Genomic DNA, 25,979 nt, shown 5'->3' with positions numbered 1-25,979 from the left:
CTCTCTCTCTCTCTCTCTCTCTCTCTCTCTCTTTCTTGGCTTGAACAAATTAACTAGGCATAGAGCCTTCAGTCTCAATGCAGTAATTATTGATTTTCTGAGAATACAGATATTTATAAAGATATTTGTTTATATTTTAGATTTAAAAGAAAAAGAATGCTTCTAATTTCAACTTGTATTTATTTTATATTCTTTGTGATAGAGAGAACATTATTTCCCGTTATCATGGAAACCTGATTCGTATGCTAAGAGCTTGCTGAAAATCGTTTTGGTAAAATCAAACCTGTGCATAATCTTCTAGTCCATTCACTGCCTTCCTCTTTATTTTCTGAATAAATTCAATTATATGGATGATAATGATTGTGAATGATATTGAAACTCAAATCAAGTTTCTGCTATGAATTGGACTTCTTTCTTCATTCAAGTCAAAATGTATGTCTTCTTTATCTTATAAACTTGGCTTCAAGCTTCTTGTCTCCTTTTCACGATTGTAGCTGCATATTGATAAAAAGTTTGGTCCTTTTATTATTATTGTGATATCCCTCTTGAGTACCATTACGAAAATCTTACTTTTGAGTATAACTTGTTAAAAAGCATGATGCTTTTTTTTAAAGGAAAGGCTCTACTCTATCTCCTGAACAAGAAAAAAACCACGTTTATGGTATCTACAATCACTTGATTAAAATAAACAATCCAGTTTTGAAGATGTATATCTTCCCAGGTACTCATAAAGGAAAGATCCAATTTTCCTTCTTGTATTCAAGGACTATTTTAACATGTACTACCAAATAGTTTTACTCTAATTCCGCACTGGCTTTATTATCACATTTATTTATGCACATTTAACAGATGAAGTAGGTTCAAGTTGTGCAAAAGACACAATTGACTTCCTTCTGAACTGTCAAAAGTGAAAAAAAAAGGCGCTTCTCAGAATTATGTCAAGAACATGATCTGACATTGTGCTTGTTCTGTTTGCTGTATATCTCATTAGTTTCTCTCTTGCTTACACGATTTCTTACTAATCGCAGCTTCGTACCACTTTGTTCATATCTTTTCTCGGTTAATGCTACGTTTTTAGAACTTATTTCTATTATCGTCTGTACTTTTGCCAATGCACCGTGACTGAATGAGGACTCATAAGACCTAATCTACTCAAAGCAAGGAGGGGACGTCATATTATCTACAGCATGATGACATTCATCCATACAAGATATCTCAACTCACATCCTGGGCGTTGGATATTGATCTTGAGAAACGTTCTCTCTGTTCTTGCTTAAGCAACCAAGAATTCTCGTCATGTGATAAAAATCAAGCTAAATCAGTTAGTCATAAGTATCTATGTTAACTTGATCAAAGTAAGATTTAAGCTGCACAAAACTTCGGTACAGTTGACGTAGTAAAGTAATGAAAACAGTAATTGCCATTCTTGACAGCAAAGTGTTTGCCTATTGGAAGTTATAAAGACAGATCCTTCATTTGTCTGTTTGCTAGGCATATAGTGTTACGTTACTATCAGAAAAAGATAATTATGAATGCATGACAAATCTCTCTAGAAAAAAAGAAACATTCGAAATGCATCATAACATTCGCACGGCATATGAAAGCCATCGTGTTGTACATGAAGACAGATATAAAAGAGAGCTCCTTGGGTTGGTTTCTCTTTCTTTATCAATTTCTCTCTCTTTCTAAACAACATGGTCTCCGTCTCCAATATTTTGCTTGCTGGCCTTGCTTTAGTTATGGCTGTTAGTGCTGTTCCTTCCCCTGATGTTCATGCTTTACAAAAGATGGAAGAATACAAGAAGATTGTCGAATCCAACTACACCCTCCAGCCCCGTGGCTGTACTGATACCTGTTGCAGTGGCCCTGCCTCTTGCTGTGCTGTCAATGGTGGTATCTGGAAAAATGGTAAATGTACTTTCTAACCAAAGTACATCTCTCTGTCTCTCTTTTACGATGAAGTCCTTAAATCAAATACGGTATTGCAAACAAAATAAAATGAACATGTATTTTAGTCTATAAGCTCCATACTTCACTAAAAAAACAACAGTACTAAGAAACCTCAAATGACATGCTTATCTTCCTGTAATGAAGTCTGTTAGCATTTGTACGCAAATTTATCGTTCATCTTGTTTTTAAGTATCACCTAAAGTGACAGTTTGGATTATACAATGTAAACTCTAATTCTCAAGTTACAAAAAAAACCAGAAAAGTGGATCAAAAAATTCTGTATTCATCATGTGTACCATCTCAGCTATTACATGAATTTAATCAACAATATCGTTTTTCTATCATTTGACCCTTTTGAAAATAAATCGTATAAGACTATGTTTCTTGCTTAAATCTACTCTGAAAGCACAACACATATGACATATGTATACACTTAAAAAAGAACCTCCATATGATACACAATCGGACAAGACAGTATGCCCAATATCTCAATAATAGGATGAGTCAAAAAGCAACACACGTATTATTGCCTTAAATTGAGATAATTGCCCGTGCGCTCCGAACGAATCATTATTTTATATTTAAATCTACAGTCATCTGTCTAAAAAACAAGCCTTATATTTTGCCTATCAAGCTACTAAAAAAAAAGTTGCTCGTCTTAGCCTTGGTTTTCATTTGCCTTGTCCTACTTAAAAAATCATTTTGACGGCATCGGAAAAACCTGTGTGCGGCTGAACATGTAATTATTTTTAGTTATGTAACTATTTTTTTCCCTAAAAAGGTTAAAGATATGAAGTATAAAATCCAGAAAAAATAATTTTTTTTTAGATGCATATCATTTTGTTTTTTTTAAAAAAAAAAAAAAAAACTTACACTAATCATGGATTACGATAAAGCGCTTGGCCAAATTGAACAAGCAACTCAACATACGCTTGAATATTTATCAAACAGAGCCAATTTGGAAAAGATTGGAAAGATTACTGCTATTTCATTAGCTACCTATGTCACTTTAAATGTAATTTTTTTTTTGAAGCCCATGAATAACCCTTTTGTATAGAAATTATATGACGCTTTCTTGGGCCCACTCAGTCATATCCCCGGTCCTTTCTATACAAGATTCTTTAAAGCTCCTAACTTTGTGCTTGACAGACCTGCAGGCACAGCGTAAGTAGACATGACACATGACAGCTTCCTCTAATCCATCTGCAGTTACAAAAAATTCAAACAATATCATGAAAAATACGGAGACATTGTCCGTTTGGGTCCTGATAGAGTTGCTATTGGTGATAAAGACATGATCAAGCAAGTCTTGGTGACTGAAGATCTTAAGAAGGGCCCTGTCTACAAAGTGTTTAGCAGTAAGTATTTGTTTTGTAATCATGTCCATCATAACTTATCTATTCTTTTAGAAAACAAAGATCCAACCTTATTTAGTACCAGAGATCATGTTTGGCACAAACAAAGAGTAAGAAAATCTCGGTTTTTATACGTATCATAACTTTTTATATAGAGAAGAATCGTTTCTCCTGCCTTTTCTATTAAATATCTTAATTCAATGGAACCCTTCATGACTTCTGTGACTGAATCTTTAATCAACAAGGTCGATAAGGAAATCATGGAAGAACATGATCAAGAGGGTTATGGTGCAGTTGATATCTGGAGTTTGATGCAACGTCTTGCTTTGGATGTCATTGGTGAAACTGCTTTTGGTCAAACATTCAATATGATTGAAGACCCTACTCATTTTGTACCTAAAGCTATTGGCGAAGAATTAAAAGCAAATGCTATCAGTGCTCTCTATCCTTGGCTGTCCAAGTTATTTATCAAGTCCTCAGATCAAATCAATCCTGATTTAAGAAACGTAAGTGAAAGATATCTGTCTTTGTTGTACAATCAGCCTCATCTTCTCTAGTTCTTGACAGATGTGATCAATGATCGTTTAAAGAGTACAGCAGAAAAGCGTAGTGATATTCTTCAGTTCCTCATCAACTCTCAAGAAGCCCAAGATCAACAAGACAGATTGACTTCAGAAGCCATCATGACTGAAACCGTCTTGTTCTTGATTGCTGGATCAGAAACGACCAGTAATACCATTGGTTTTGCTTTCCACGAACTTTTAAAGTATCCCAACAAGCTCAAGAAGCTGTATGAAGAAATTGATGCTATTCCTATGAAAGAAGGTCAAAAAGTATTTGAGCATGAACAATTGAAGCATTTGCCTTACTTGAATGCTGTGATTAATGAAACATTACGTATTGATGCTGTTGCTACCAGTGGTCTTGAAAGAATCACAGATAAGCCTGTTGTTTTGGGAGACAGATTAGCTCTTCCTAAAGATGTAAGTAAAAAAAAAAAAAAACACATCCATCAACTTATCCTGTTAGATTGTTGTTGTCTGTAGTCTCTATCATACACAAACAGATGAAAAACACTGGCCTCATCCTTGGGAATTCAAGCCTGAAAGATGGCTTGCTGAATCAAACACGGAAGCAAGCCATTTGGATGCCTTCTTCCCATTCAGTTCAGGGTAAGGACTCAATCGTATTGAATGAATAGACTCATTACGTCTTTTTAGTTCTAGAAACTGTATTGGTAAGAACTTTGCTCTTCAAGAAATGAGAATTTCTATTGCTACCTTTTTGAAGCATTTTGATATTGCACCTATTGAGCAAGAAATGCAAGATGCTGAGGACCGTAGACACTTTATTACTTTACAAGTAGCCAAAAACAGTTTCAAGCTCAAAGCCAAAAGAAGACAATAGACTTAAAAATAAATGTATTTTTTGCTATATATCCTCTAGGGGAGTTTCAGAATTCAATTATTTATTTATTTGGTAGAAATGGAAGGTATCTTTTTCTTGATTTCGTTTGTACGTTCTTTTCCTACTTTATAGCTGTTGTAGCCCAATTCAAGAACAGGAGGAATCATTGCACCCGAGATAAGCAGAGGAATTAAAAGAACAAAGAACCGGAAATACATAAAGTAAACATTCTGTTTCAGGTGTTGTATATTTATAACAGAGTCATATCAGCGGCATAAAAAGGAGACGAATAAAATTGATTTCACGCTTACTTGTTTTAGATGGTCAGCCTCTTTCTTTTTCTTTTTTTTTTTTCTTTTTTCTTTTTTCTTTTTATGAGTGATATTCAAGAACGTTATATACAACTTGTTAAACAGATCACAGAGTTACAGTGGGTTCGAGAATCACTTCCTGCTCACTCAAAATACTATGAAGGTCTAAAAAAGAAACTCGAAAAACAAATACATTTGAAGGCCTTTTCAGAAAAAGAACTGTAAGTGACAGAAAGCAAGCTTAGGACTTAAGACAATAGAAAAAACTATCAAGCCGAACAGGATTATCATGGTTCAAGTTCAAAGCGTAGTTTATTTAATAACTCAACCACAACCAATACAACTAAATCTTACAGCAATATTATTGAATCTGTACGGTTTTATGAAAATGCTATTCAGCAGTTAGAATCTCAGATAGACCAAGCAAAGAGCATGGCAAGTAATGGATAATGTTGTCTATGTTTTCTTACTGATATGTGCAGATGGATGATTTGAATGAACAAAAAGATAAACTGGATGCTTTATGTCAACAATTGCATGTATTGTATGACGAGGTAAGTCTTTCTTCTTTTATTGTGTCATGACAGAGAAATAGGTGATTATTCCAGATACAGAAGATGCCAGTTGTGTGTTTGAACAGCATTTAAAGCGAGATGTAGAGCAATTAGCGAGTGACATACCGAGTGTAAGCAATCAAGTTTGATGTGTATATATATTTTGTCTAAATTTGTTTTCTATAGATTAAACATAAGATTGATGTCTATACATCAGCACAACACAAGTTATACAAGGCAAGGGAACTTATAGAGACAGCCATGAAATCATTACCCGGTGCATCCAACTTTATGGACCGACAAGCCATTGTAGCCAGCCAAAATAACAACCATAGTCTACTTAAATCTGCCATTGTTTCTTCTACCATGGATCTTATGAAGCATGCTGACAAAATTGCACAAAAGTCATACCAACTTGTGCATGAAGCACATCAGATATGCAGTGATGTACCCAACATACCTACTGAAACAAATCAGAGTAGCAATGTAGTCACTGTTTTGACAAATTACCGAGGATATCGTCTCAAGATAGAATATACGCTGCGTACACAGGTCAATCCTCGTCTACATGGATTTGAGAACCAATTGGCGACTACTAAATATCATTATGAGCAGCGTCTGATTGAATGGATTGATCATCAAATATTGACCTTGGAAGCATTTCTCAAGACAAATGGGTGTGCGATTGATATTGATGGAGAAATCAGTCGATTGAGAATGGGGTCTCGCGCTGCTATTGCTGCAGTGGCTTCGGAAGCAAGTGGAAGAGTGACTGTGGACGATGTATTGGATATTCAGTCTGCATCTGATCTTGGTGCTTTACCTGAATATGATAATAACAATAATAATAACAATAGTAGTAATAGTAATAGTAGTAATAGTAATAGTAGCAATAGTCATGTATTAGCCAATGAGACTTATTTGACTCAACCTACTGTATCATGCAATCCAAATAGGACGGAATTACCTTCTTATGCTCCTGAACAACCCGACCTTTCTCCCCCAGCTTACAGTAGATAATAAAGAATGTCGTACAAACTGTTATTTCTGGGGCTTTCTATTTATGCAATATGTTGACGTCAAGATGTGATCACAGGACACAAAAGAAAAGGCACAGGCGTAAATATAAATAGACCCCTATCCCTTGCTTTTCATTTTCTTTTTTATCTTTATCTTTACTATTTAACATGCTCCCCACTATCTCTGCTCGCGTTTCTTCCCGCTCTAATGTCTTTTCTCGTCGTGCTTTACATATGACCTCTATTGTCCGCTCTGAAGGTGCCACTGCTAGTTCTAAAGGGTTCAGTGAAAGAGAACAGGCTGCTGAAAACAGATGGGCTCGTGCTCACGTAAGTAAACTAATAAAATGGCAAAGACACTCTGTCTTACATCACATTAGGATGCTGAAAAGCTCAAAATCTTGAGAGAACATTTGGCTGAACACGAAAAATCTACTGCTGATATCAAGAAGAAGTTGGCTGAATTAGAAAAGAAATAGATATGTAAATAAATAAATTATTGTGTTGTATGATAAAAAAGTGTGGGTTTATTATTATTATTTTTTGAATGTCTTTGTAAAAGTGAAAAAAAACAAAAAACAAAACAAAACAAAAAGGTCTTTAAACCTTGAAACCACGAGAAGAACGCTTACCACGAGCACGTTCAAACTTACGACCCTTGGAACGAACATAGGGCTTCTTGTTCTTGTGAGGACCGAAACCAAAGTGCTTGACGGCTTCACGGCTGTTCTTGGCACCACGGATCAAGATGGTGTTGGCACCAGTAGGGGCACGGAGAGCCAATTGATCCAAAGTCAAGACTTCACCACCAGCCTTCAAGATACGAGCCTTGGCAGTCTTGGAGAGGTGAAGAGCAGCAACAGAGAGCTTGGGGAGGTCGAGAAGACGAGAGTCATCGGTAATACGACCGACAACAACAAGGGTCTTACCTTCCTTGTTGTTCTTGACAAGACGAGAGACAGTGACAGGAGGACGGTTGATACGAGACATAAAGAGACGCTTCAAGACAACCTTGTTGAAGTTGGCATCAGTACGACGAGCAAGGAAACGGTAAAGCTAATCATGATCAGTCTAGAGCATATTTTATTTGCCTATCTTACCTTAACCAACAAAGCCAAGTAGACATTGTCAGACTTGGGAGCAGAACGGTTAGAGTTCTTGACGTGGTGGTTCTTGAGGTCGATACCCTACATCATAATTTTGTTTGTTTAGTTGATGGTCTATCATTCACAATCATCTCTATCACGGCATGGATTCGAAAAAGAATAGATGGGAGAGGTTTCCTTTTCTGTCTATCTTTTTTTTCTGCTGTTCACTATCGAACTTTTATAGTGTACACATATGCAAGGTCGAGTTTTTGTACAAGTTGTTGTTGTTGTTGTTGTCCTCGATTGATTGTCCATAGAAAAAGTAAAAAAAAAAAAAAAAAAAAAATGTCGCTGAATCATCCATCCAAAACATAATACTCATCATCATCTAAAAGAAAACCTCATCCATCCATATTCTCTCTCTCTCCATCCATTGTTGATAAAGATATTGTGTCTAGGTGTTGCAGCATTTACCATTTTAGACTACAAAGAAAAGAGGATGATCTAGAGTTGCGCTTTTGCTTCTAATATCTATTTTCTGAGTGTACAATATGGACTTTTTTCATGCCTTGGATCTGTAACATCGAGCGTATTTCGAGGTCCGGAGGAGTAACATTCAATCCGACTCGGATATTTTTTTTTAAAAGAAAAAATAAAGATATTTATTGGTTGTCCTTTTTAGATGAACTATTGGCAATTTGAGATTTAGCAGCACTCACAGCTTGAACTTTAGATTGATGTGAAGAAGGAGTCGTAGGCTTTCTTAAGGGTCGAATATCATCAGCAGCAAATCCCGGTATGCGAATATTCCAATTGCGTTCTATGCTCATAGATGAGTTGAAAATGCTTTGACAAATGAATTTACCTAAATGCAACTGAACATCCTTCACTTCCAATGTATCTGATTTACGATGCTTGGCTAAATGACAAGCAAATGTAGTGACTGACTCTATAAATTCATCTGCAATTTCCAATAAAATCTATTCATGCCATGAGTCTATGCGTTTCATTTTTGTGTGTGTGTGTATATATATATATACATACATCTTCTACTTCAGGTTCTAATCGTTCAGATGGATCTATTTGAGATACAAGTTCTTGAATCTTTCGCTTAGTTAATACACGATTCACACCATCATAGTCCATAGAGGGAGCAGTGGTAGCTGTCTTGAGTGCAGCAGGAGTAGAACTCGTAGGTGTACTTGGTTGTTGTTGTTGTGGTTGTTGTTGAGGTTGAGGTTGTGTAGGGAATGTAAACATATTGTTGTTGTTCTTGACAGCAGCAGCAGCAGCAGCAGCAGCCACAGCAGCAGCCGTTGTTGTGTTTAATGCTGGATTAGGCTTCATTTGTTGTTGTTGTTGTTGTTGTTGATTGATAGGAGAAGCAAATGCATTTTGTACAGGTGAAGGTGCATTTAATTGTTGTGCTGCTAATCCCATTTTACTCAATGTAGCTTGTTGTTGCTGTTGTTGTTGTGAACCTAGTTTAATTGAATATAACTATAGCATGTTAAATGAACTTACGAAGTTGAGCAGCTGCAAATTGTTGTTGTTGTTGTTGCTGATTGAATGTAGCAGGTGATCCAGGTGTAGAAGAAACACTCATATTATCACCTGTTTGTTGAGATGAAGGTGAGCCCATCGATTGTTGTTGTTGTTGTTGTTGCTGTTGTTGTTGAATAACGCGTTGAGCTACCATCTGATTGACAATAGTTTGAAGCATAATGAGTTTAGACTGAGCTTCTTGTTCTTGTTTTCTTGCTGCTTCTTTTTCTTCATTTGAAATATCTGGTCTTTCCATATTTCTACGTATCATGGCTATTTGATTATTAAAGAACTCAATTTGTTGTTGATATTGAGTGATAGCTTGTGGAATTTGTGGTATATGTGCAGGCTGTTGATTGTTCGACATGATGAAATACGCGTATACTTGAAGAAGAAGAAAAAAAAAAACTTTAAAGCATAGACTTGTTCGTATGTGACTTTTTTTTTCTTTTTTGTTGTTGTTGTTGGATGTTTATTGGTATCACTGGATCACTCAGTAGTGGTAAACATACTGTAGCTCAATACTTGGTAGAGAGACACCAGTTTCAATACTTGACTTTGGTAGAGCATGCAGATAGACTAGGTAGAGATCCGTTATACGACCATGCCAAACAATTTATCACAGTAAATGATATGCAACAGTATGTTACTGAACACTGGCAAGATAACTTTGTAACGTGTGATGTAGACAGTCGAGATCTATGGGCTTTAAAGTAATTAGGGTAACGTGTTATTGTGTATTTACTTGTTGATAGAAAACGCCCCTTTTTCTTATTAGTCTCTGTGGAAGCACCTATCACTCTACGTTATGAGCGCACCAATCAAAGGTAGATATAGATAGACAGAGAAACTTGAAACTTATCTAACCTATAAACTATATAGACTTACTTTGAAGCAACAAGCAAACATAAGCCTAGAATCATTTTTGGCTCAAGATGATCAATCTACATTCAATATCTCTGCTGAAGATAAGGACGAGATAGTGTCTGCCACACCCTTACTGAATATCATGGTCTCTTCCGATTTGACTATCGCCAATGTTTATCGTGACACATACAGTCTATTTGAAGCCTTGGATCGTCGTGATTTGATCAACAAGGAGCGTTTGAGACCGACATGGGATACGTATTTTATGCAGCTATCTGACTTAGCAGCCCAACGATCCAACTGTATGAAACGACGTGTGGGTTGTATCCTAGTGAAGGATCACCGTGTGATTGCTACAGGTTATAATGGCACACCGCGCGGATTGCGTAACTGTAACGAAGGAGGGTGTGGCAGATGCAATGATGCATCCCCGTGTGGTACCGGACTTGACCGATGTCTCTGTATGCATGCTGAGGAGAATGCTCTGCTAGAAGCAGGAAGAAGCATTGTTGTGCATGATAGTAGTGTCGTACTCTATTGTAACACATGCCCTTGTTTAGGATGTGCTATCAAGATTGTTCAGCAAGGTGTGAAGGAAGTTGTCTATAATAGATCGTATGGAATGGATCAAATGACAGCCAGCGTCTTTAGAGAAGCCAATGTGAAATTAAGGCAGCATAGTCCACCTTCTTTAAGGGTAGAGATGCGCACTGATATAGAAGAAGAGATTTCATTATTAGGTTTAAAATAAAATAAAAATTTTCACATTACTGAATTAGGTAGATTCTTGCCTTTATCTGATCGTAAACAGTGATAGTGTGTACTACGTATGAATAATAAAGTTTCTACCATTGAATCGATATATAAATGCTACCTGGTTCCTTTTTATTATTATTATTTTTCTCCTTTAGTATGCATTCTTTGTTTCTTTTGTTATTCACAGTGGGTTTAGTGGCTGAAGCCAAGACATATCATACTAAAGTAGCCATTTTGGGTGGTGGTGTCAGTGGTATTAGTGCCGCATTAAACTTGACAGCAAATGGTATTGATGATTTTATGATGATTGAAGCAAGAGATATTCTGGGTGGTATGTTGCCTTTTTTTTTTTTTTTTTTTGTCTATACCCACTCATGATGTGTTAGGTCGTGCCCAAGATGTACCTTTTGCTGATGTCAACCTTGAATTGGGTTGTAATTGGGTTCAGGGACTTGGATCGAATCCAATCAATCAACTTGCCTTGAAATACAATTTGCGTACTGCTGTTACAGATGGTGATGATGTTGTCTTTTATGATCAGACTGGCAAGATCAATGCTACAGATAGATACAATGCGATGAATGATGCTTATTCTGTGATGTCTGATATTGCTAGTAAGCTGCCATTGATATGGATATACTGTGATTGACTCTCCATATAGACAAAAGAGTCAAGAAGGATCAAGTCGATATCTCTGGTCGTGTGGGTCTTAGTCTGGCTGATTGGTACCCTAATAGTCCCATGGATGACGCCATTGAATACTATGTCTGGGACTGGGAAATGGGAGAAAATCCTGAACTCTCTTCTACTCTCTTTACCGTCGTCAATGACTATTGGACTTATGGTGATAAAGCCTTTGGTCCTAACAGTGATGGAGACCATATGGTGATTGATCCTCGGTAAGTACTTTACATGAGAGGCAATGCATTGATATCCCCTTTCTCCTTTCACAGTGGCTTTAAATATATCTTTTTACAGGAGGCTAAAAAAGTCTTTTCAACTCACGATAAACGTTTACTTTTGAACACAACCGTCACAAAGATCGCCTACAGTGATTCTGGTGTCACCATCTCTACCAAACAAGGTGACACGATTCATGCTGACTATGCTATCACTACGTTCAGTATTGGTGTCTTGCAACATCGTGATATTGAATGGAGTCCTCGTTTACCTGAATGGAAACTAGAAGGACTCTATGGTTTTCATATGGCTACTTATACCAAGATCTTTTTGAATTTCCCTTACCAGTTCTGGGATGATCAACAGTTCACTGTCTGGGCAGATCCTGATCAACGGGGTTATTATGCGGCATGGCAAAACTTAAATACACCTGGTTTCTTACCTGATAATTCAACTAGCCATATCTTCTTTGTCACAGTCACTCAAGACATGTCGTATCGTGTGGAAGACATGACAGACGAGGAAGTCAAGAAAGAGATCATGGTTGTCTTGCGTCGTATGTACGGGGATGATATTCCTGAACCAACTGATTTCATGTTCCCTCGTTGGCATACCAATCCTCTTTTCCGTGGTAGTTATTCTAACTGGCCTATTGGTGAAATGGATGAACACCATGCCAACATGAAAGCACCTATTCAGAACCGCGTCTTTTTTGCTGGTGAAGCCATGTCTGCTGAATATTATGGTTTCTTACAAGGTGCTTGGTTTAGTGGTGCAGAGACAGGGTTGCATGTATCTCAATGTATTCAAAAGAACTGTCCTGCAGCAGACTATTATCCTGAAATCACCCATGCCAAATTAAAGGCCAGTGTCATTCGTCGTTCTCTTGTTTATTGAATAAAATAAGATAAAATAAAACAAAATAAAATAGTGCTATTACTAATCCACATCCATTAAATCTCTTGGGCGTTCATGAGAAGTATCTGTATCAACCTCAACTTCAGTAGAACTCCCTGAAGCAAGGTTTCTAACAACAGACCGAGTATTCCTTCGCTCTTGGCCTTGATAGAACAAAAGATCCCCACCGTCACGACGACTGGCTGTTGCCGTAACAACAGGAAGAGAAGATCGTCTTGTGGTAGGCGAATTCGCATTGGGTGTCGTAGTGTCTTGGTTATCTGCAATAGGTATAGCCATTACATCGAGTGTAGCATTGTCTTCCAAATGAACCACTTGTTCTGTAGGTGGGGGTGGGGGTGGAGCAGCAGCCACGACAGCAGCAGCAGCTACTGTCGTAGAGGATGTGGCTGTTGGGTTAGGTGGGTGGCTGCTATGAGGTCTTTCAACACACCACCATCGATGACCATCAGCCCATGCTTTTGACTGACATGATTTTGAGCAATATTTCGCTTTTCGACTAGACAAAACTTGATCAGCAAAGGTTTGGAGACAATGACACACTTACCATCGACGGCATTTCGCAAATTCGCGAGGAAATCGCTCCCATTTGCCACATTGCATATTGGCACATTGACGAACACCTCCTCTTGCTTCATCCTTTCGGCAGGCATTTCTCATGATCACGCCTGCCCAATAGACAATGGCAGCAGGGTGCAATCGATGTGTAAACTTCTCAACCACGCTAAACACATTCAGACGATGGTTAGCATGAAATGCTTGACGAATCGTAGGATATTTAGAGAGATAAGCAAGTAACTGGAGACTGAGCAAAATGTCTTCTTCGCGGTGTAATATGGCGTCTGTTGACAAGTTATTTAAAAGAGGAATACTAGATAAAGATGCGGTATATGGTTTGGATTTGGGTTTTTCTGTACGTGTGATAAAAGTGCGTCTTTTGGGAATAACGAATAACATGTTGAGTGTGGATGTTGGACTAGGCTTGATCATTGTCTTGATATGCTTTTCATGCTCGAGCAACGATGAAGAAGGACTACTTGAAGGTAAAGTAGGTAACGAGAGAGCCGTAACAGGCTGTTGTTGTTGTTGTTGTTTTCTTTCTTGGTCTTTTTCAATCCTGGCTTTTTCTAATGCATTCATAAAGTTTTCGAGAATAGCAAGTACAACATGAACAGCACCTGCCTCTACTACACGGGACCTGATAGCTTCAGTACCACGTACACCTACATTGACTACACATTGAAAAGCCAAGGACCACTTCCATAAAGAGTGTTTATCTGTATGTTGACAAGTGGCTAGTATCTTTACAAGTCGTTCTAATCCACCATCTGCTGCTAGTATTTCACGAATGCGTGGTGAAGTAGAAGTCATGTAAGCCAGATGAGTAAGTGAATTGACAAGTGGTAAAGTGGCTGTGCAATCTAAAGCTCTTCGATCGTATAAAGTAGAAGTGATGACAACAGCGGCTCTGTTTTGTGCTGGAGAGCTAAAGTTAGGTTCACGCATGGCTATAAAAGATGAAGAAAAAACGAAAAAAGGAAAAAAAAAGAAAAAGAAAAAGAAAATAAATAAAAATTTATTGACTAGTTAAAATACACACATACACACACACATACACACACACACACACACACACATACACATACACAAAGTGATTGTCTCCTTATAAAATAAGATGATTTCATCTATTTGTTTACTCGCAGTAAAGTGGATTCCCTAAGCTTAATCATCCCCCCATGTTGGCTTTGAGGATAATCAAAAAAATATATATTTATAAAATTGGTCAACCAATCATATGCATGGTCTTCTCTACCCAAAAAGAAGAGACATCTTTATTTTTCCATTTCCGACAGAAATGAGATCACAGTTTCCTTTTTTGATATTACGTTATGTCATGCAGACTATGTTGCTTTAACAAGACGCATTCACCACCATGCTCCAGATCAATATTGTATTGATAGAAATAGCCTTCTGTAGTAATTACAAATACTTGAGGTGTGGTGCTAGTCCAGTTAAACACGCGAGTAGCGTATATGGTATTTACCTGCTTAATCCAACAAAACTACGCACACCGGCATGAGGTAATTTAAGTGAAGCAAAATGACGAGACGCATCCCATAGATCTGTCCATCGGTCGGGTAAGAGGGATCCTACCATACCGCTCGGCTTATGGCTAGGCTTTCTAATCAGGATCAGTACAAGAACAGAGATCCATGACCACTTACAATAGATCAACACCCTCTTGTTCAGATAATCTAAAGATATGAACTGTTTCTGTATCACTCGAGACACATAGAAGTGTACTGACAAAGTTAAATGAAATAGAATAGATACGTGCTGCATAAGAGCCACGTCTAAATTGGTATATTTTGTTGGCATTTGGAATAGAAAACACACGAATCATTGTTCCCTATAGATTTGGGTCAATGCTATGTGTCTATGATAGATGGATGGTACTTTTTCACTGGCAGTGGCAATGAGGTTTCCTTTTGTGTTCATAACAACACAACTAATAGGGGATTTATGAGCTTGCACTATGTTAGCCAATGACATGGTGTTCGCATCATACACTTCAAGATCTCCACTGCCATTTGCTGTGTTTGTACTAGAAGGATGTAATGGTTGGCATGCTAAATAACAATGCTCTGTCGAAGAAGATAGGGCACAAATAGCTAATTCAATCATGAATTGGGGAGGTGAATATCATATGTTGTGGGTACCTAATGGATTGGGTATAATGTCCATTGTATGCAGTAATTTCATATTACTGATATCATACACAAAGAGCTGATCCTTAAGGACAACAATCAATCGTTTTCTGTTCATCTTGACCGTCAGGATAGCACTGTAGAAATTGAGTTCACATATCGTATTTTCTCTTTTTGTATTGATCAGCCTGAGATTCTTGCAGGTATGTTGATGGTCAGCACCTACAAGAGCAACAAGGGAAGTAGAAAACAACATTTCAGAGATGCTTACATCATCACCCACTACAGAGAATTAGAGCATTAGTTAGTTATTACGCATCAAAACATACGTTTGGAATAAAACTTTTGAAATGGATCACAATGATAAATACGATATCCTGTAGCCGTACCTACAGAAATACAGCTAAAGTCTTGATTGAAATTGACACACAATATCTGGTTATCGTCGTGTGCCTTTTTTAAGTCATAACTAGTCGCCGTTGTGAGTGTCATGTTTAATATATATATATATATAATAAAAAGAAAGAAAGGAGGGAGAGATACGGAGAGAAGCTGACATTGTCATAACAAAAAGGGGGCAGACAATGTTGTGTAACTCGAGAGTGACCCCCTTCTTTTTATGTGATTTATCATGCACTGTTTTAACTCGTGAAATACGTTTTGTCAGCGCCTATACTTATCTATTTGGCTTCTAGAACAAACAGGTAATTTTTAGATCAATAATTGAGTAAGTAATGCAGAATGAGTCTATGCCATCAATGGAATTGACTAATGTACGTTAATGTGCTATTTTCGGTAACTTAAGAGGATTTAGTTGAAGACATGTTCAGATTGTGACGCAAAACAGGAGAGTATACTTTATAGTGTTCAAGTAGAGGCTATTGAGATTTTTTTTTTTTTTTTACTGAAACACTTGTCAGTCATTGTACTGTCTGTTCATATAGCCATTAGCGTATTATACAAACAATACACAGAAAAAAAAAACCTAGTTGATCAGGTTCTAAAATCGATCAAGGTAAATGCATGAAAGAAAACAAAGAATAGTTTTGTTATTATAGCCAACCGGCTTATTCTGTTATCTGTATGATACTCACTATCTTCTTTTATTTGAAAGGTGTACGGAACTTCCTTATTAGATGTGTGATCAAGTTGCTAGTTACGCATAGAAGGATACCAATTCATTCAGATTTATGTTCAAATAAGTAAAATTGACTGTATAAATCTATTTTAACAATCGTTTCTTTATTACCTTTACAAGATAAAAAGTAAACGAAGAGAAGCATAAAAAAATTAAAAAGGTTTTTGAAAAACATAAAACTGTAAGTGTAAAGATAGAACCAATGAGAAAAAATGTTTATATGTTTAAACTGACAAATAATGAACAGATTGCATAGAAAAATATGTTATTTTTCTTACAAGAACAGGTGTCTTGAGAAATGCAATTCCAAGATAAGACATAACCACATATAACTTAAATTTAAAAAGTGTATTTTTTAAAATGCATAAAAAGCAAATAGAAAGAAGAAGGCAAAGTGCAAATAAATATACACTGATTGAACTAAGAGATATTATCTAGAAAATAGCCCAGATGGCATGCATTAATAAGAAAGAAATGCTCTTAATTAAGTGTACAAATGTACATTGATGATTGAGGCTTTTCTTAAGATTATATGTTATTAAATTATGCAACTGCTATTGCGCCTTTTACATTGGATGCGTCTTTAGATAAAAAGTAGATAACTACATCGAAAATGTGAGTATATAGTAACATATAACAGTCCGTGTCATACTTTATGCGTGAGATAAAGGCCGCCTTTCATATGTCATGTATAATACAACTTCTCATTGCTTTGCCATCTTTCATAAGCAAACATTCCTTTTCTGCGATTTAGGCAAACAATGTCCATTTTTAAAGATATCTTACTTATTCATGCCGCAGGGACAGCAGGCAATCAACCACCTAAACGGTGAAAAAAGATAACAATTCGTGCCAATCGTTGTCTCTTTCCTTGGCATATGAAGGTATCGTAAAGCCTGTTTATGTATGCATAAATACTCCGAATGCCTACAAACCATACATGCTAACATCCATGGTACCTTTGGAGTTGATTTGGGCCAAAAACCTCTTGAATCCAAAAGGCACTATTCATAAAAATATCAAACTCGACAACTTCTAACCTTCTTTTTGACGTTACAGGACGAAAAATAAAGCTATTGACAAGCTTAGATACTAAAGATAATCTATGAAAATGATGAGATATAAGCGAAAAACCTCATAAACATTTTTGCCTATTTGCTCAATAATTTAGCAGCAAACTTTCTATGTTCTCTGCATCAACAGACTCGCAAGGTAAAATTCTACAACTTTTGTTAATACACCAAAGCTGAATAACTGCGTCTTTATGCGGCAAGAAGAACTGGAGTTGCCTTCCTTTTCAGTCTCCGCTATACAGCCAGCTAGTAAGTCCTATATTGATTTACTCCACATTTACATCAAAGAATACCTATCTTTCTATTTTTCTATGTACTTTGACACTCAAAATAACATATGATGTCTTACGTGGTTTTATAGATAACACATTTTATATGATATCTAGAGCAAAAACGCTCAAATCAGAGCCTAAACATGACAATCTTTGATGTGCCATTGATTGACAACCAGACCATTAAAAAGGCTGCGTTTTTTTTTTTTTTTTTTTTTTTTTTGCTCCACGTAAACTAAGGCAAAAGCCTATCAAAAGATGGTCGCAATTTAAAGAATAGAATAAGGGAAAATACAGAAGAGAAATTAACTATATGCGACTGTGTAAGTGTTTCTCGTCAATTAAAGAATTGAGAGAACCACGAATAAATCTAAGGATTGTGGTGTGATGAAAGGAAATATCATGGGAGATAACTAGTCAAATCAGGGTATTGTGAGAAAGAAGGCAACACAGGACTAAAAGGGAAAACGCATTTAGCTTGAAGTGCCGCATGCAACATGCAGCTGACAGTGTCAGACGGAGAGGGCAAGAAAAGAGAATCACAGATCCGAACCAAAAGCTACGCCTGTACTTAATGGAAGAGCGGTAAACTTCCAGCAGACCTGCGGTAGCGTTGTAACAAAATATATCTGCCACTAAAAAGGACTGTTTGACGGTGGGGAGTGGTAGTGTAGAGCTTGTTTTGGCTTGTAGTGCTAACGACGCAGACAAATCCAGAAACCAATGAGTAGGCCATAATAATGACAGTTCCAAAGATGACGAACGCTCCAGGAGCTTCAGCAATTGCATGATGGATGTACAAAGCTTGAGAGAGTATCTTCAGAATATCTGATACGTTTAAATCCCGCTAACATTTATGCCGAAATTACATGTATGCCATTTGCGTACTCAAAAAAATATTTTTTGAAAAATAATAAAAACCACTGTTTTAAAATAAATCAAAAATATTTTCTGCAATGAAAAACCATAAAAAAGTAGAAAATTTCTGATTTTTTTTACCTAAAATCTGAAAAAAAGCTTAATTTTTCAATTTTTCTTTTTTGAAAAAATAAACATGTCTACCAGATGATGATCTTACTGTTTTAGTTTAAAGAAGGGATTGCTGAGTGGTAGACATGTTCTTTAATTTAAAAAAGAAAAATTGAAAAATTAAGCTTTTTTTCAGATTTTAGGTAAAAAAAATCAGAAATTTTCTACTTTTTTATGGTTTTTCATTGCAGAAAATATTTTTGATTTATTTTAAAACAGTGGTTTTTATTATTTTTCAAAAAATATTTTTTTGAGTACGCAAATGGCATACATGTAATTTCGGCATAAATGTTAGCGGGATTTAAACGTATCAGATATTCTGAAGATACTCTCTCAAGCTTTGTACATCCATCATGCAATTGCTGAAGCTCCTGGAGCGTTCGTCATCTTTGGAACTGTCATTATTATGGCCTACTCATTGGTTTCTGGATTTGTCTGCGTCGTTAGCACTACAAGCCAAAACAAGCTCTACACTACCACTCCCCACCGTCAAACAGTCCTTTTTAGTGGCAGATATATTTTGTTACAACGCTACCGCAGGTCTGCTGGAAGTTTACCGCTCTTCCATTAAGTACAGGCGTAGCTTTTGGTTCGGATCTGTGATTCTCTTTTCTTGCCCTCTCCGTCTGACACTGTCAGCTGCATGTTGCATGCGGCACTTCAAGCTAAATGCGTTTTCCCTTTTAGTCCTGTGTTGCCTTCTTTCTCACAATACCCTGATTTGACTAGTTATCTCCCATGATATTTCCTTTCATCACACCACAATCCTTAGATTTATTCGTGGTTCTCTCAATTCTTTAATTGACGAGAAACACTTACACAGTCGCATATAGTTAATTTCTCTTCTGTATTTTCCCTTATTCTATTCTTTAAATTGCGACCATCTTTTGATAGGCTTTTGCCTTAGTTTACGTGGAGCAAAAAAAAAAAAAAAAAAAAAAAAAACGCAGCCTTTTTAATGGTCTGGTTGTCAATCAATGGCACATCAAAGATTGTCATGTTTAGGCTCTGATTTGAGCGTTTTTGCTCTAGATATCATATAAAATGTGTTATCTATAAAACCACGTAAGACATCATATGTTATTTTGAGTGTCAAAGTACATAGAAAAATAGAAAGATAGGTATTCTTTGATGTAAATGTGGAGTAAATCAATATAGGACTTACTAGCTGGCTGTATAGCGGAGACTGAAAAGGAAGGCAACTCCAGTTCTTCTTGCCGCATAAAGACGCAGTTATTCAGCTTTGGTGTATTAACAAAAGTTGTAGAATTTTACCTTGCGAGTCTGTTGATGCAGAGAACATAGAAAGTTTGCTGCTAAATTATTGAGCAAATAGGCAAAAATGTTTATGAGGTTTTTCGCTTATATCTCATCATTTTCATAGATTATCTTTAGTATCTAAGCTTGTCAATAGCTTTATTTTTCGTCCTGTAACGTCAAAAAGAAGGTTAGAAGTTGTCGAGTTTGATATTTTTATGAATAGTGCCTTTTGGATTCAAGAGGTTTTTGGCCCAAATCAACTCCAAAGGTACCATGGATGTTAGCATGTATGGTTTGTAGGCATTCGGAGTATTTATGCATACATAAACAGGCTTTACGATACCTTCATCTATGACTTTGTAACGTTGTGCTTGTCTGTTAAGCTTAATCGGCATATCAAGAAATTTTATACACACTCAAATAGTAAACGACCCTATGTCATCCACATGGCTAAATGAAATGCATGTCACTTTACCCTGAAAAGAACTAACTTATCGTTTCTTCTTTTCCTTTTTTTGTAGACCTTGGCATTAATGAAAGCAAAACTCTTCGTAACATTCATTAGATTATGGTTATCATTAGTCCGGTAATTAAGTTGGTCGCTTTGGTTGTCACTGAAAACTCAACAGTCTTTGCCGTCAAAAATGTTTGACGGTTGTTTGACTTCTCAGTAAGTTTTTTTATCACCTTGCTTCCCTTCAAAGCCCTGGATATACCAAGAGCCTATCTCCCTTCTTGAATTGAATCGTCTATGCTTTTTTGTTTATTCAAAAAGGTATAGTTTGGCTTTTTGAAAAGAGTAGAAGTAAAAAGGAAATGATCCACTTTGAATAAATAAATAAAAAGTCACGGTAGAAAAAAATTGAGCAGCTGTTAAAGACGCGTTCAGTTTTTTTTTCCTATCCTCTTTTTTTAAACAACAATGTTTGGAAAAAGCGCTTTCGGTAGTACGGGAGGCTTCGGTCAACCACAACAACAACAACAACAAAATACTTCTGTCTTCGGACAACAACCACAGCAACAACCTAGCGCTTTTGGTGGTAAACAAACCATATTGTTCGTGTCTACAATAATTAACTGTGTTTTATAGGTTTTGGTGCTTCTTCTACACCTAGTGCCTTCGGTGCTGCACCTGCTACAACAAGTGCTTTCGGTCAACCTGCTCAACAATCTGCATTTGGAGCTGCACCCGCTACAGGTGACATTGAATAATATAAACTATCATTCTTACAAATTTATAGGCGGTTTCGGTAGTACTGGTTCTGCCTTTGGTCAAGCTAGACCCTCAGCATTTGGTAGCACAACTACAGGTGCTTTTGGCTCAAGTAAGTCAACAAATACATCAAATATATACTAAACAAGACATTCTCTATGTATAGCTCAACCTGCTGCCACTTCTGGATTTGGTGGATTTGGTTCAAGTAAGCTATACTACAAATTAGATATTAATCATTGATTTATTCTAATTTCTTTCTCTCTCTTCTTTCTTTTTCTCATGATAGCACCTACCACTTCAGCATTTGGAAGCACTACAACTCAAAGCAATAGCGGCGGTTTGTTTGGCCAACGTCCTGCCACAAACGCCTTTGGATCCACTACCACAAGTGCATTTGGACAACCACAACAACAACAACAAACATCAGCATTTGGCGGCATGGGCACTACAACATCTGCTTTCGGCCAACCTGCTGCTGGTGCTGGTGGTGTCAATCAAGGTACAGCTGTAGCTGACTTTGCTCCTACTCAAGATCGTGATATTACAACGGGCGTAAACAACTTTTTCCAAACGATCACTGCCATGCCTCAATACAGAAACTATTCACTTGAAGAGCTTCGTTTGCAAGATTATCAACAAGGAAGAAAGACAGCTGGTGCTGCTGGTGCTGCTGGCGGTGCATTTGGTCAACCTGCCACGTCTGCATTTGGTCAACCTGCCACAGGTGGCGCATTCGGTCAACCTGCTGCTGGTGGAGCATTTGGCCAACCCGCTGCTCAAACTAATGCTTTTGGTCAACCTGCTCAACAAACAAATGCCTTTGGTAGTACCACACCTGCTACAGGTGGTCTTTTCGGTCAACAGCCCTCTGCAAACACATCTGCCTTTGGTCAGCCTGCTGTCACAGGTGGTTTTGGACAAACAGCAACGACTTCAGCCTTTGGTCAACCGGCAACCAATCCAACCACTGGTTTCGGTGTAGGTGCTACTGGCGGATTTGGTGCTGCTGCTTCAAAACCATTTGGTGGATTTGGTAAGCTATAGAATCTGCATTCATTTTGTTTTAATTGTTTCGATAGGTAGTACACCCGCTCCTGCTACTGGTGGATTCGGTCAAACAACAACTTCTGCTTTCGGCCAACAACCTGCTACTACATCAGCATTTGGTCAACCTGCCGCTCAAACCACTGGTTTCGGTGGTTTTGGTCAAAAGCCTGCCACGACACCTGCTACTGGAGGTTTTGGTGGTTTTGGTGCCACAAACACAACTCCTGCTACTGGAGGATTCGGTAATGCCACAGGCGGTTTTGGTGCTGCTGCTGCCAACAAGCCTACAACATCTTTCTTTGGTGCCTCTACAACAACGCCTGCCTCAGGTGCTGGTACCACTGGTTTTGGTGGTTTTGGTGCTACTACCACACCCGCTGCTGGAGGTTTTGGTCAAACTTCTACTGCAGGCGGCACTGGTCTCTTTGGTGCTGCTAAGCCTGCTGCTCCTACAACCTCTCTCTTTGGCAACACTATGGGTGCTACTACAGGAACAACAGGTTTTGGTGGGTTTGGTACTGGACAAGCAGCCACAGGTAACAGCTTGTTTGGCCAAAAGCCTGCTACAGGCGGTTTAGGCGGTACAGGTACTGGTTTGTTTGGTAACAATACATTGGGTGGCTCCACTGGTTTTGGTGGCTTTGGTCAACAACCTCAAGCAGGCACCAATACGTTCAACTTGCCTGCTACAGGTGGATTGACTTCCTTTGGTACTAACCCTCTTCAGCCTGGTATTCAACAGCAACCTATGATTGCTAGTGTAGACAAGAATCCCTATGGTAACAACCCCTTGTTTGATTTGAGCAAGGTATCCAACACCACAGGTGCCAAGACCGGTCCTTCTGCTGTTCCTGTCGATGGCTCTCAACGTAAGCCACAAGGACCCCATTACCCTATTTCTCCTCGTGTTGTCAGCAAGATCAAGCTTCGTGGTTTCAGTTATCATCCTGGCAACAACTATGCTGCTAAAAAGAACGCTCCTGCAGGCAGTTTAGACGGTATCAGTGATGACGCTGTCCTTGGAGCTGGTGCCTTTGCCCCTCGTCCCAGCAGCAAGAAATTAGTCTTTGACGATAATGTTGATACAGCCAATATTGTTGCTCTTGTTAACAAGAAATCCGACAAGAGAAAGGTTCTTTTTGATCCTCAACTTGAATGTGTTGCTTCTCAAGATAACCAAGCTTCAGCCACTGCTACCACGACCACTACTACTACCACAACAACAACTACGGTTGCCAACTTAACAACAACAACTCTCACTACACCTGTTACATCTGAACCCACTCCCGCTACCACATCTACATTATCTGCTGTTGCCAAAAAGAATGGCTATTATATCTCCCCTTCTCTTGAATTGCTTTCCAGCATGCCAAAGGAAGGATTAAAACAAGTCCAAAACTTAGTTGTGGGTCGTAAAGGATTTGGTGAAATTAGATTTGAACAAAGCGTAGACTTGTCTGATATCGATCTTGAAGAAATCATGGGTCATCTTGTTGTGATTGAAGAGAAGACGGCTGTTATCTATCCTGATCAAGACAGCAAACCTCCTAAGGGAACTGGCTTAAATGTACCTGCGATTGTGACACTTGAGAACTGCTTTACACGCGATAAGAACACAAGTGCACCTATCAAGGATCCTGAACATCCTCGTTTCAAACTATTCAAGGAAAGACTTGTTAAGCGCTCTGGTGTTGACTTTGTCGATTATGATGATGCTACTGGTAAATGGACCTTTAGGGCTCATGAGTTTTGAAGTTGTATTTGAATAAAGAAAAGGACTTAAGCAGATCATGAGATACATAAGTAATGCTTACATTAGATTATAAGAAAGAGCAGAAAATAGAAGGGAGATAAATTAGTGGCAGATATGAACCAGTCTATGTAAAATATTGACACAGATATGAGGAAGTAGTTCAATAATCTTCTCAATTGCATTCATACTACTACACAATATGACCAACCAATATTAAGCTGTCATTGATGCCAAAGGCTATACCACCAAGTACTAATTTTTATATATTTATTTATACTATCTTAAAATAAAGAAACTGAGCACATTTAAGTATATTAAAGAAGCTCTTGGATTAGGATACCTTTTGTTGCTGAATTCGAATGACACAAAACTGGGCTAATTTTTATTTCGATTCAGTGTATAATCATTATTTACAAATTTTGTTCTTGAGTGAAAAAGGTACGCGTATGGCCACAAGTGTCAGAGGTACATCCAGGGCAACGAAGTGGCCATTGTTTACTGACAATCTCATTTTTATCCAAATGCTCCTTTACGATATCAGCCATGGCTTGAGTGAATACAGGTTCATCGTTCAGAGCACCCACACGCTTAAAGCCAGTCAAGCCCAACTCTTTTGCTTCTGAACCGTATTCGAGATCTAATTCAAACAGGGTTTCAATATGGTCACTTGTGAAAGCAATAGGCACAACCACTAAATTCTTTCTGCCTGCTTCAGAGAATCCTTTAAGCGCATCGGATGTTTGAGGACCTAACCAGGCTTTAGGGCCTACCTGTGACTGCCAGCAAAGACGGTAAGGGTATTGGTTACCAAGTCGTTGCATGACATGATTCACCGTAGCAGCTACCTCGGCAGGATAAGGATCACCACGGTTCACGACAGACATAGGCAATGAATGAGCAGAGAACATGATCACAGCTTCCTTGCGTTCCTCAGGTGTATATTCAGCCAATTTTTGCTCAATCTTCTTGACAGTGGCCTCAATAAATCCTGGGTGTGTAGGCCAACGGTCAATCAAGCTCCACTTGATGTGTTCCATACCGTTTTCCTTGATACCACGGTACAATTCATTGAAACTACTGCCAGAAGTAGAACAAGAGTATTGTGGGTATTGAGTAAACACAACAGCACGTTCAACACCGTCCTGCTTCATTTGATCCAAGGCTGTACGAGTGGATGGTTCGACATAGCGAAAAGCAATGTAATGCTTATGAGGTGCAGTCTCAGGTGAAATTTCGTCTAAGATCTTTTCCATCATTTCACCTTGTTTGCGGGTCCATTTGAGGATAGGTGAGCCACCACCAATAGCTTGGTATTGGTCCTTAATCTTGGGTGTACGTCTGGTAGCGATGAATTTGGCCATATGCTTTTGCATAGGAAGTTGCATCAAGTCTCGGTCAGAAAACAAGTTGTGAAGGAAGCTATACACATCGTCTAGTTTTTCAGGTCCACCCATATTAGTCAATAAAACTGCAGTTGGTCTAATGAAAAGCCTAAGAAAGAGTGTTTATGAGCAAAGGCCTAACTTACGGTTTCTTTGTGGCTTCACTTGCCAAATAACGGTGATGAATGAGTGACCATTGAATAGGTCGAATAAGCGTGTGAGGACGTGTTTGTCCAACTATAGAGAGCATAAATATACTCATTTATTTGTCTTATAAACCATACCGGTGCTCTTGAGTAAATTAGAAAATACCATAATACAAGAAAGAAAGAAAGAGTTGGGGGGATTTCTTAAGAAAGAACAAGAAACAAACAAAAAAAGCGAATTTATAACCGGAGTTTTCTTGTCAGAATCGTCTTTCAGACACGATC

The 25,979-nt window shown here is 37.9% G+C and overlaps 11 protein-coding genes across 11 annotated transcripts; 6 read left to right on the top strand and 5 right to left on the bottom strand.

Annotated features, from left to right (window-relative positions):
- Positions 1-2,780: 2,780 nt before the first annotated feature.
- B0P05DRAFT_556588 (cytochrome P450) lies at positions 2,781-4,721 on the top strand. Its single transcript, XM_051579930.1, has 8 exons — positions 2,781-2,965; positions 3,008-3,114; positions 3,160-3,308; positions 3,360-3,415; positions 3,461-3,811; positions 3,863-4,288; positions 4,335-4,477; positions 4,526-4,721. The coding sequence occupies exons 1-8, from the start codon at positions 2,831-2,833 to the stop codon at positions 4,710-4,712; spliced, it is 1,554 nt and encodes a 517-aa protein (XP_051431421.1). The 5' UTR covers positions 2,781-2,830; the 3' UTR covers positions 4,713-4,721.
- Positions 4,722-5,505: 784 nt separating this feature from the next.
- On the top strand, positions 5,506-6,560 carry B0P05DRAFT_581220 (uncharacterized protein; the record flags this gene model as incomplete). The annotated part of the gene is made up of 4 exons (XM_051582084.1): positions 5,506-5,577; positions 5,619-5,708; positions 5,764-6,513; positions 6,534-6,560. The coding sequence occupies 4 exons, from the start codon at positions 5,506-5,508 to the stop codon at positions 6,558-6,560; spliced, it is 939 nt and encodes a 312-aa protein (XP_051431420.1).
- On the top strand, positions 6,413-7,115 carry B0P05DRAFT_556575 (uncharacterized protein). The gene is made up of 2 exons (XM_051579929.1): positions 6,413-6,926; positions 6,977-7,115. Exons 1-2 carry the CDS (start codon positions 6,765-6,767, stop codon positions 7,073-7,075), a joined length of 261 nt encoding a protein of 86 aa, XP_051431419.1. The 5' UTR covers positions 6,413-6,764; the 3' UTR covers positions 7,076-7,115.
- Positions 7,100-7,833, bottom strand: B0P05DRAFT_640439 (60S ribosomal protein L18-B; the record flags this gene model as incomplete). Its single annotated transcript, XM_051583745.1, has 3 exons — positions 7,100-7,652; positions 7,697-7,783; positions 7,828-7,833. The coding sequence occupies 3 exons, from the start codon at positions 7,831-7,833 to the stop codon at positions 7,197-7,199; spliced, it is 549 nt and encodes a 182-aa protein (XP_051431418.1). The 3' UTR covers positions 7,100-7,196.
- A 484-nt stretch (positions 7,834-8,317) lies between these two features.
- B0P05DRAFT_556568 (transcription initiation factor TFIID subunit A-domain-containing protein) lies at positions 8,318-9,012 on the bottom strand. Its single transcript, XM_051579928.1, has 3 exons — positions 8,729-9,012; positions 8,550-8,664; positions 8,318-8,504 (listed from the first exon to the last, which is right to left on the bottom strand). The coding sequence occupies exons 1-3, from the start codon at positions 8,942-8,944 to the stop codon at positions 8,347-8,349; spliced, it is 489 nt and encodes a 162-aa protein (XP_051431417.1). The 5' UTR covers positions 8,945-9,012; the 3' UTR covers positions 8,318-8,346.
- A 249-nt stretch (positions 9,013-9,261) lies between these two features.
- On the top strand, positions 9,262-10,978 carry B0P05DRAFT_497246 (cytidine deaminase-like protein). Its single transcript, XM_051575397.1, has 3 exons — positions 9,262-9,942; positions 9,985-10,056; positions 10,112-10,978. Exons 1-3 carry the CDS (start codon positions 9,698-9,700, stop codon positions 10,845-10,847), a joined length of 1,053 nt encoding a protein of 350 aa, XP_051431416.1. The 5' UTR covers positions 9,262-9,697; the 3' UTR covers positions 10,848-10,978.
- Positions 10,979-11,006: 28 nt separating this feature from the next.
- B0P05DRAFT_556564 (uncharacterized protein) lies at positions 11,007-12,681 on the top strand (the record flags this gene model as incomplete). Its single annotated transcript, XM_051579927.1, has 4 exons — positions 11,007-11,183; positions 11,239-11,466; positions 11,514-11,751; positions 11,806-12,681. Coding segments are annotated over 4 exons (1,487 nt in total), but the record flags the coding sequence as incomplete, so codon positions are not given.
- On the bottom strand, positions 12,682-14,218 carry B0P05DRAFT_556559 (uncharacterized protein). The gene is made up of 2 exons (XM_051579926.1): positions 13,218-14,218; positions 12,682-13,169 (listed from the first exon to the last, which is right to left on the bottom strand). The coding sequence occupies exons 1-2, from the start codon at positions 14,174-14,176 to the stop codon at positions 12,692-12,694; spliced, it is 1,437 nt and encodes a 478-aa protein (XP_051431414.1). The 5' UTR covers positions 14,177-14,218; the 3' UTR covers positions 12,682-12,691.
- A 197-nt stretch (positions 14,219-14,415) lies between these two features.
- Positions 14,416-15,900, bottom strand: B0P05DRAFT_556557 (WD40 repeat-like protein). Its single transcript, XM_051579925.1, has 6 exons — positions 15,708-15,900; positions 15,391-15,660; positions 15,128-15,342; positions 14,896-15,080; positions 14,715-14,852; positions 14,416-14,673 (listed from the first exon to the last, which is right to left on the bottom strand). Exons 1-6 carry the CDS (start codon positions 15,868-15,870, stop codon positions 14,553-14,555), a joined length of 1,092 nt encoding a protein of 363 aa, XP_051431413.1. The 5' UTR covers positions 15,871-15,900; the 3' UTR covers positions 14,416-14,552.
- A 5,138-nt stretch (positions 15,901-21,038) lies between these two features.
- B0P05DRAFT_497237 (nucleoporin autopeptidase-domain-containing protein) lies at positions 21,039-24,287 on the top strand. The gene is made up of 6 exons (XM_051575396.1): positions 21,039-21,190; positions 21,241-21,348; positions 21,392-21,475; positions 21,530-21,571; positions 21,653-22,399; positions 22,446-24,287. Exons 1-6 carry the CDS (start codon positions 21,073-21,075, stop codon positions 24,164-24,166), a joined length of 2,820 nt encoding a protein of 939 aa, XP_051431412.1. The 5' UTR covers positions 21,039-21,072; the 3' UTR covers positions 24,167-24,287.
- A 97-nt stretch (positions 24,288-24,384) lies between these two features.
- Positions 24,385-25,979, bottom strand: B0P05DRAFT_556549 (ferrochelatase). The gene is made up of 3 exons (XM_051579924.1): positions 25,833-25,979; positions 25,695-25,785; positions 24,385-25,645 (listed from the first exon to the last, which is right to left on the bottom strand). Exons 1-3 carry the CDS (start codon positions 25,861-25,863, stop codon positions 24,577-24,579), a joined length of 1,191 nt encoding a protein of 396 aa, XP_051431411.1. The 5' UTR covers positions 25,864-25,979; the 3' UTR covers positions 24,385-24,576.

The sequence above is a fragment of the Gilbertella persicaria genome, assembly GCF_025201335.1.
Source record: "Gilbertella persicaria strain CBS 190.32 chromosome Unknown B0P05scaffold_45, whole genome shotgun sequence".
NCBI classification, from domain to species: Eukaryota; Fungi; Mucoromycota; class Mucoromycetes; order Mucorales; family Choanephoraceae; genus Gilbertella; species Gilbertella persicaria.
The sequence above is the reverse complement of the archived record's forward strand: the minus strand, read 5'-3'. Positions and strand labels throughout refer to the sequence as shown.